The 10,257-nt window shown below is 39.9% G+C and overlaps 1 protein-coding gene across 1 annotated transcript; it reads right to left on the bottom strand.

Annotated features, from left to right (window-relative positions):
- Nucleotides 1-5,657: 5,657 nt before the first annotated feature.
- Nucleotides 5,658-9,955, bottom strand: sst1.1 (somatostatin 1, tandem duplicate 1). The gene is made up of 2 exons (XM_008287234.1): nucleotides 9,812-9,955; nucleotides 5,658-5,882 (listed from the first exon to the last, which is right to left on the bottom strand). Exons 1-2 carry the CDS (start codon nucleotides 9,953-9,955, stop codon nucleotides 5,658-5,660), a joined length of 369 nt encoding a protein of 122 aa, XP_008285456.1.
- Between the last annotated feature and the right edge of the window lie 302 nt (nucleotides 9,956-10,257).

Here is a 10,257-nt window from a genome sequence, read left to right as displayed (position 1 = left end):
TTCCTTCCTTCCTTCCTTCCTTCTCTCCTTCCATCCTTCCTTGTCTCCTTCCATCCTTCTCTCCTTACTTCCTTTCTTCCTTCCTCCATTCCTTCTTTCCTTCTCTTCTTACCTCCTTCCTTCCTTCCTTCCTTCCTTCCTTCCTTTTTACCTCCTTCCTTCCTTGTATCTCAATGAAGGAGGAAACATCAGACGAAGGACTTATGAAGTAAAACTCTTCAGTTTTAGACTGGTTACCTGTCCAGGTGGACCAGCCTTCACCCTGAGTCAGCTGGGATAGACTCCAGCCCCCCATGACCCTAGTGAGGATTAAGGTGTAGAGATGATGGATGGATGTTGTGTGTTTGTGTTTATTTTGTGTTCTTTTCTGGCTGTTTTGTGTCTTATTGCAGTGTTCTTGTGTTTCTTTATTGCTATTATTTTGTGTTTATTTTGTGTCCATTTTTATTTTTGTCCATTTATGGAAGTTTTGTGTCTTTTTGTCGTGTTTTGTGTCTTTTTTGTGTGTCGTTGTGCGTCTCTGTGACTCTCTAAACCTGGTTGTGTGGATCGACTCTCTGAAAGATGAAGTTTCTATCGTCCACCTGCAGACTGGACCCACGCCGGCCGTCGTTACCCATCATGCACCGCTCTGACTCACCTCCAGAACCTGGAGGATGCTGATAACGTCGCCGCGGCAACCGGCTTTGTCTCCCCCTGTTATCGGCGCTCTGTGATTGGTCCAGACGTGGCGATGGCAGTTTGACCTCCGACCTCTGTGACATCATCCTCCTCCTCAGCGTGTGTGTGTGCGCGCGCGTGTGTGTGTGTGTGTGTGTGTGTGTGTGTCTGCACACGGCAGGCGATTAGTCGTCTTTTTGTTTTTCAATGAATCGTCTTTTTTAAGGTGAAACACGTCATCAGCAGCTATTCACACACACACACACACACACACACACACACACACACTAAAGCGGCTAAGAGGCGGCGAGTGTCGTCTTCCAGTGGAGCTTTCAGCTGTAATTAAAGCTCATTAAGGTTTTTATTGAAGCCGTTTAAACGCCGCCGTCTGATTGGCTGAGGGTTTGATTGGCGGCTGGGGGCCCTTTGTGCGGCTGCAGCTGCCGCTTCCTGTTTATTAAGAAACGCTCGCTTCCTAACGAGGCCGAGAGGTGCGTGACATCAGCGCAGTTCCTGTCGGAGATTGAAGACACCTGCAGACTCACCTCAAGAGCCGCCGCCGAAGACGACGGCGGGATGAAGGTGACGAAGATGATGAAGGTGTCGGGTTACGTCAGTCGCTCAGCTTCCAAACTGCCTCAGGAGTTCTAGAGATCACATTTAAACGGCTGCATCACTTTCCAACATGCAGGATCCTTCAGTGAACTGATAACAGACAGGATCTTTGACTGGACTGAAGGGATGCGGGCCGATCGGAAAGTTCCAGGACTGTTTGTGTGTCACACGTGTTCAACATGTAGAAGAATGAGTCGCATGATGTCGCTTCGTTAACATCAGAACATTCATTCTAGACGTTTTTGAGAGATTGTTTTTGTGATTTCTTCGCAGAGTTTAAACCAGAGGTGGATCAGCAGCCAGAGATCAAACAACCGAGAGCTTCACAATGACCAGAAACACAAAGACACACAACAACTACAAAGACACACAACAACAACACAGAGAAACAAAACAACCACAAAGAGACAAAAAATGGTCCTAAAAAGACACTAAACGACCACATAGAGACTAAAAACATCCAAATAAAAGCAAAACCAGCACAACGTTTCTCCACCGTTACCATCTTGGTTAGTTTCACAACCATGACCTCGTCCAGTCGTCCTCACCAGGAAGTTTTAACATCTGGAGCAGTTGGACCTCCTCACCAGGTGTCCTGTAGACCATCCTGTGTAGTTCCCCACCAGGCATCAACACCTCCAATGTTTACTCATTGAACAGCTTCCACACCTTTAACCCCCACAGGTATCGCCATCATTCACACATTGAGTCGTCTCCTACGTTGACCAATCGCTCACCAGGCAGCTTTTTAGTTTAGTCAACACTCTGAGCTCTTCTCCAGCAGGTAGTCACTCTGGCTAACCCACCACCAGGCAGCTTAGTCGCCATTAACACCATGAATCATCTCCCATCAGGTAGTTTCTCTACTATTACCACAAGTCATGACTCCTCATACAGTCTGATCACCTTCAGTTTTCCATCACAAAGCAGTTTCTAGTTGTAAACATCCCACATCATCCATCATGAGACAGTTTCTTTGCTATCAACACACTGACAAATCTCCCAACTGGGCAGTTTCACCACCAACTACCCCATCAGTCCATCCCCCACCAGGTCGTCTCTCTACTATTACCACAGCGAGTCATTACCCTGCATGGAGTCTGATCGCTTCAAGGCTCTCACCAAGTAGTTTACTCACTATTCATACCTCACATTATCCCTCCCCAGGTGGTTTCACCACGAGTGATCGGAGAGTGTCTTTGCTATCAACACATTGAGAAATCAGACACCAGGTAGTTTCACAACCGACCAACACAACAAGTCATTTCTACCAAGATGTGTTTTAGCCATTACCACCCTGAGTCATCCCTCATCAGACACTTTCTTTGCTATCAACACATTAAAAAATCCTCCACCAGGTAGTTTCTAGTGTTAACCCTCCAAGTCATCCCTCACCAGACAGTTTTCTTTGCTATCAACACATTAAAAAATCCTCCACCAGGTAGTTTCCCTACAACAGGTCATTACCCCACATAGAGTCTGATCACTTCAACACCTTTAGAAATCCGTCAGCAGGTGGTTTAAAGGTGGCTGAAGGCCTTTAGTCTCGTGTTTGGGGATCACAGTTCATATCTGGGACCTCAGCTGTCGGTTAGACTCAGAGACGCCTCTTAGATGAAGGTGGAGAGTTAAAAACAAAAACACCTGGAAGACTGAGAACGTAAACAGACATGAGAACAACCATCAGGACCAAACTGTTTGTGTGCAGACGTGACTTTATCTTCAGGAATGCAGCTGCAGGTTTTAACCGGAGACCGAAATTAACTCGATGTCACTGCCGAGTCCAGATGTTCACCGTGACTCATCCAGCTCTGAGGCCGTCTGACGAGGAAGAAGTTCTTCACATCATCGCCTCCTCCTCCTCCTCCTCCTCCTCCTCCTCCTGAGGACTGACGGGTCACGTGACCTCAGACGTGGTCATGTGACCCGAGACTCTGTCAGTCAGTCATCAGGTGCCATTAAGCTCTAATTCCTGAAAGCTTTTCTTAACAAAGAGCTAATGAGTGAAAGGAGCTGCTAATCTGACTGCAGCAGCTGCTTCACACACACACACACACACACACACACACACACACACACACACACACACACACNGCTGACTCTAACATCAGGACAGATGTTTCCAGCTCACTCCTCTCGTCCGTCTCCACCAACGTCAGTTTAAACGACATTAAATGTGAAACTGAGGCGACTTTAAACACAAATAATCACGTTTCAAGTTTCCGCATTCTACATGTCTGACATTTCTTTTGATATTTGTGGGTTTTTTCTGTTGTTTTTAGAGCTGAAATCACCAAAATCACAAAATATTAACCTGCAAACCGACAAATAAACACAAATAATGTGCAAAACTCCAGCCTCTTGTGAAGTTATTTGACCCTAAATCCTTTCAAATGTGACTCAGATGAGCAGAGAACCAACAGGAAGTCAGAACTGTGGAACATTTTGGGTTTAATTGAGTTTGAAGCGTCCTCAGCTTGAGTTTCTGACATTTAGGAGCTGTTATGAAGCGCTGCTCTTGTACTGGATCCATTTATTTGTAGATTTTTTCTCTGCTTTTACTGACGAAAGCCTCCAAAATAACAAAGAGTCTCCAGTTAACCTGTAAAATGTGAGAAAATAAATCTAAAAAAAAGAAAAGAGAAGCCTTTATTATGAAAGAAGCTGCTTTTGCTGCCGTGTAATCGTCACATTTCATATTTCTTATTATAACATGTTTACAAATTCACGTCTCATTAAAGATTCTGTTAAAATATTTTGAGTTTAATCGCTTAAAAAGACGAACGTTTGCTGCAGAGACTCTGACTGAAGTCTGGAAATGTTTGGAAAAAGCTCATTTCAACGTATTTTTTGTAGTTTTCTAGTTGATAAGTAAAGAAACCCAACGACCACAACGAGACACAAAATGATGTAAAATAGACACAAAACAACCGCAATGAGACACAAAACTACTAAAAACAGACGTAAAACTATGATAAAAACACACAATACAACTACAGAGACACAAAATTATGTTAAAGAGACAAAAATAAACCATAAAAAGACACAAAAGTACCACAAAGACACAAATCAAAACAAGAACAGATGGAAAATGACAACAAAAAAGGACAAAATGACGACAAAGAGACACAAAACTATCAAAACCAGACACAAAACGACCACAAGGATGCAAATAAAAAGAACAAAAAGACACAAACCAACCACTAAAACACACAAAGTGACCACATAAAGCCACAGAACCTCTTCAGGTCTTATTTCAAACACATTTCAAAGCTATGAAATGAGTCGTGGTGTTCCTCAGGGTTCTATTGTGGATCCTCCACTTTTCAACCTTCACCTGCTGCCACTTGGGAACACCTTCAGTTTCCATGGCGACGCTGATGACACACATTTCCGTGCCCAATCGAAGCCCTTTTAAAGTGTTTTTAGTGTTAAATCACCGGATTATTAACATTTTTACTGCATGAAGGAGCATTTTAAGATTCCTGTAAAGTTGAACCAGATTGAGACGCAGAAAACTTGAAGATTAACGTGAAGCATGACGTGTTTTTATGTGTATGTTGTTGTAGAGCAGGAAAAGTTTGATATCGAACTGTGAAAAGTTAAAAGTACAAGAAGGCTGCATTAAAATCAGCAGCTTAGAGGTAAATGAAACATTAACGAGGTCAGGAGCCTGAAAAACGTCACGTTTTATGGAGATTTTCAGATTTTTATTCATTTCCTTGTTATCTTTTATTTATTTTAATCATATTTTTTTGAATATTTACCTTTTTTGGACATTTTGTTAATAGTTTTTCAGATATTTTACAGGTTTATTCAGTTTTAATCGACACTTTATCTGTGGTTTCACGCTTTTCTTTTATCTTATTTTGCTCTTGTGATTCTCAAATGTGCATTTTTTTCTGTTGCTTTCTGCTTTCGTGTCAAGTGAAGCTCAGAAACTGCAGATTTTATGACAGACCGACTCGTTAGTTGGTCCTCAAACCGACTTCATGAACTCATTTTGTTCTGTTTACGGCGGACTGAACGGATTCAGCCTGCAGCCGTCAATAAAGTTCAATCTGTTCCTCTGGTTGCCACGGAAACCCGTCTGCTCGTTAGCCTCCATCGGCTTTAATTTTATTACCTCGATTTTTAATAACGAGCTCTTTATCTTCATCATCATCATCTTCATCATCATCAGGAAGCAGGTACGTTTTTGTCTCAAACAGATTTTATTCAACAATTAAAAATAGTTTCATACATTCAGAAAGAATCAGCTCAGAAAAATCTAAACAATCTTCCAAACTAATCGGTTTCTGTACAGCGTCTGAGGAGGAGGAGGAGGATGAAGGAGGAAGGAGGAGGAGGAGGATGAAGGAGGAGGAGGAGGAGGAGGAGGCTCAGCAGGAGGTGAAGGTCTTCCAGAAGAAGTTCTTGCAGCCGGCCTTCCTCTCTCTCGGCGCCAGCAGCGGTCCGGTCCCGGCGGCGGCGGCTCGCTCCAGGTCCACGTGGATGTCTTCGGGTTCTCCGGCGGCCAGAGGGAAGTTCTCCTCCTCCAGAGCCTCGTTCTCCACCTGCAGCAGGTCGGAGAGGAGGAGCTCGGCCAGCGAGGAGCGAGATATGTCCTGGAACACATTAACACCATCATTATTATTATTATTGTTCACATCAAACTTCTTCATCCCATTAAATCTCTGAATGATGATGATTGTTGCTGCATTTGAAGTTTCCTCTAAAGGTTGAGCTGAAATAAACAGAAACAAGTCTGAAAACTGTAAATAATCATCTTTGGTGTTTATATTTTTATTATATTTGATGGCAGGGATTTTTATCATATATTTGTACTTTTTTAGTAGTTTAAGGTGTTTTTTTTTTTTTTTTAAATGACCTGACGACGTGTTTTTTTGTCTGTTTTGTAGGAAAAGTGTAAAAAAGTCCAATTAGGTTCCATTAAAATCATGAATTATGTAAAAAATAAAGACGTTAATCGGTCTGGATGGAGGTTTTTTATTATATTACTCATTTTGGGGATTTTTTAAAGACATTTTACTCATTTTTTTTGAACATTTTATTATTATTTGGGATATTTAATTATTTTTCAACATGTCATTAACATTTTTTTTCAGACATTATGTTCATTTCTTATATTTTATTTGAGATTTTTTTCCCCTGTTTTTAAAAAAAAAAGTTTTATTATTAATTGTTTAGTTTATTTATTTGTTATTATTTGTTTTGTTTTTTTTTTGAAGATTTTTTTTTTTTTAAATATGAAAAGAGGGACATTTGTCATGCATGTGTCAGTCTGCCCAAGAGCAGCTGTGGCTACAATCACAGCTACCACCACCATTTGTTTTTTTTTTGAAGATTTTTTTTTTTTTTTTACAAAACTTGGAAAACCAGCAAATATTCCTGTTTGAGAAGCTGCTACTGGAGACTAATAAAAAGAAAATTATTACAACAATAACGATGATAAAATACAAAAACATTACAGGTATTTAATGGCGTGTCAGAGATCCTGACAGAATCAGTTTTTACATTTTAATTCTTTGGGGTTTAATTATTTTGCTTTTTAACATTTTTTTTAACGCAGGTTTTTCTTGTTTTTCTTTGTGCTGAAACCAGGATAAATAAAAGTCGATTTAGTGACGACAGCTTCGTTTTACCTGATAAAAGCTCAGATGAATTAAAACTAAACTGCAGGACAGAAAATCACTTTGAGGGAATAAAACCTGTTCAACAAACGTTTGATGTTTTTTGTTTAACGAAGCAGAAATCAGAGAAACTCACATTTATGACATGAAGCTGATTCGACTGAATTCAAGCTGCTGCTTTTGTTAAATTCATAAAAGCGTCTTTTTATTGAAGCGACGACATTTAATCTGTTTAAACTGAGATCCTCCACGTTCAGCTGTTCAGAGTTTGAGCCGAACGTCTGAAGCTTCACACGAGTTTGGAGAATAAAACACAGACGGTTTGTCTCAGAGTTCCTGTGGTTTAAATGTGACTTATTATTAAAAAATAAAAAAAAAAGAGAGTCTGAAGCTTCAGGCACATTTTAGGAAACAACAGTTAAAAAAATAATCAAAAATAAACGACAAAACCTGTAAAAAGCATAAAAACCTGACGGCAAGCTCGTCACAATAAATACGTTAAAAAACTATTTAAAAAGAACCAACTATCTGTAAAATAATTGGATTTTTTTGCTGATTTAAATACAAAAAACAGTAAAACTTATGATCATTTTTGATATGAACATCATTTACAGGCTGTTTTATTATTGCTGACATAAATTATTACTTTAATTCTATAATTAAAAAAAATATTTCTGCAATTTAACAAAACAGGGAGAATCTGTAAAATGATATTTTTTTTAAATAATAATTTAGCTTTATTTAAAATCCCCTAATACACGTGTTTTTTTTCTTTTAAATGACAAAACATCTGTAAAATAATAATTATATTTTTGCTGATTTAAATACAGTAAGAATTTTATGGTCAAACGTAAAAGAACAAATTATTTGTAATTTTTTCTTTTTAAATTCCTTTTTTTTTTCAGGGTTAAAATGAAATTAATGCCGTTTCTTTGTGATTATTTTACTATTTATTAGCCGTAATTGAACCAAACAGAGAAAATAATATAAAATAATATTAAATTGTTCAGTTATTTTAAATTTAAAGTAACTTTAATTGTATTATTTACGTGCATGCAGTTATTTAATTTGCCAAAAAGGCAAATAAATAAATAAAAATCCAAAGAAAGACGTTCATGTTCTTGTTTCCTAATAAATGATTTATTTTGTGTAAAAACGATCAGATGAATGATTTTAGTCAGTAAACGTTCAACAATTTTCTGTAAAACTCAACAAGACGAGTTCAGATGTGATTTATTTTACTTCCAGATGGTTTCTGTTTGAACTGAAGCTGCTGATCTGATTAAAGTCTGACGATCATCCTGCAGAGACGAAACGTTTCAGCATCGATCAGCTGATATTAAACCACGTCGAGCTTCTCCACAAACTATCAGAAACATTCTGCACAAGTTTAATGAACATTTTAAAGACGATTCAATCAGAAGAAGTCGCTGATTTCTGAGCAGCTGCAGCGAAACGACAGAAAACATCCAGTTAAGCGGTGAAATGTGATCGTTGAGGCAGAAAGCTCCTCAGATCCACAAAAAGCCTCATTTTAGCTTCAAACGTCTGAAAATCAGGACGCTGAAGACTCGACTGTTGGTCTCAGGTCAGGATTTAACGATAAAGAAACACGTTCAGAGCTGCTGCATCTAAAATCAGCTAAAATATTTAAGTTTTCATTTGATTTGTTCAAACCAAAGAGCAGAAATAAGAACATTTGTTCCTTCTGAACGTCTGATTTCTGCTAAAACACAAACTCCAGAAACAACCAAACAGGATTCTGCAGAATTCAGTCGAGTGCAGAGAAACAAAGGAACTAAAGACGCTTCAGACTCGATCGTTTGTGTTTAAAGTTCAGGATTTAAATCAGATTTTTTTGTTCTTTTCAGCAGCAGACAAACATTTCAGGTCTTTAGCAGCTTGTTTCTGTTTCTTCTGTCAGAAGAAGAAGCTTCAGCGTCAACTTCTGACTAAAACCAGAAACTTTGATCTGGATTTAAAGTTGAATCGTTTCAACAGAAGCTGAACTTTGCACCAAATCGAGGATTTTTTTGTCTTTTATTCTGTTTATTTCTGAGTTATTTGTTGTCCTGCAGGTTCAATCAGATCAATACGTCTATCGATCGGTAAATAAAGCTGAATTTTCCAGAAGCTGAATTAGTTTTTGGATCATTTGTTGTGTTTTTGTCTGTCAGGAAACATGTTTTTAGCCTAAATCACAGTTTAAGTTCCAATAAAAGTTCAATCTTTTGTTGAAATGTTGCTGCAGCAGCTTCACATTGAATAAAAACACATTTCAGCAGCTGCAGCACTAACATGAGATATTTATGATCTAAAGACATCAGAAGTCATTAATTAGTCGACATGTTCTCGTTAAAACGTCTTAAACTTAAAGAATCTGTTAAATGTCAGAGATAAATGAAAGTTGAATTCAACAGTTTAATCCATGAATAGTGTTTAAATCTGGTTATTATTCAGTTTTATTTAACGTCAGTCGTTTAGAAACGAGAACTTTGAACAAATTCAGATTAAAATCACTGATTTCAGGCTGAACGAGTCGTCTGATGGAATGTGTGTTTGTCTGTGCTGGTGTGTGTCTGTTTGTGTGCGTCTGTGTGATTTTGTGACTTTGTGTGTGTGTGTGTGTGTGTGTGTGTGTGTGTTTGCATGTTGGTGTGTGATTTCTGTGTCTTTTTGTGTATCTCTGTATGTTTTGTTGTGTGTCTGTGTCTCAAAGTGTGTGTCTATGTGTGTATTTGCATGTCGGTGTGTGATGTTTGTGTGTCTGTAGGTTGTTGTGCATTTGTGTCTCTCTGAGTGTATTTCTGTGAGTTTTTTGTGTGTCTTTGTGCATCTGTGTGAGTTTGTGTGTCTCTATGTGTGTGTGTGTGTGTGTGTGTGTGTGTGTGTGTGTGCCGGACCTGCTTGGAGCCCATCAGCGGGCTCCGGTGCAGCAGCAGGCGGAGTTTGGAGTCTCTCTGCGCGGCGGAGGAGCAGCTGATGGAGGCGGTGAAGGTGAGCAGCAGCAGGAGGAGCGAGGAGGAGGAGGAGGAGGACATCTTCATCACCGGTCTGTCAGTCTGGCTGTCTGGCTGTCGGTCTGTCTGTCTGTCGGTCCACCGGAGCAGCTTCTGCCTCCGTCCGGTACCGGCGGCTCTTATAAAGCCCTGCTGACGTCATCGCCGCCCCGGGGTGAGGAGGGTGACTGATGATGATGATGATGATGATGATGATGTCTCCGCCGCCTCCCGCTTTAGTCAAATGAGCCGTCTCTCGCTCACTTTGTTTCCTTCCCCGCTGCTCCGCATGACAGAGTTTCTCAGTCGGAGGCCCGCGGACCCGCGGCGGGACGCTCCGTGTCTCCGCC

This window comes from Stegastes partitus, unplaced genomic scaffold (assembly GCF_000690725.1).
Source record: "Stegastes partitus isolate 25-593 unplaced genomic scaffold, Stegastes_partitus-1.0.2 Scaffold491, whole genome shotgun sequence".
Taxonomy (NCBI): Eukaryota; Metazoa; Chordata; class Actinopteri; family Pomacentridae; genus Stegastes; species Stegastes partitus.
Note: the sequence above shows the minus strand (reverse complement) of the source record. Positions and strands in the feature narration are given on the sequence as shown.

What these genes read in the sequence shown, in the direction of transcription:
- sst1.1 (XM_008287234.1), bottom strand. Translation starts at nt 9,955, where the DNA reads ATGAAGATGTCCTCCTCCTCCTCCTCCTCGCTCCTCCTGCTGCTGCTC. An exon ending in CGCTGATGGGCTCCAAGCAG is followed by an intron (nt 5,883 to 9,811) that starts GTCCGGCACACA and finishes AATGTGTTCCAG; the next exon opens with GACATATCTCGCTCCTCGCT.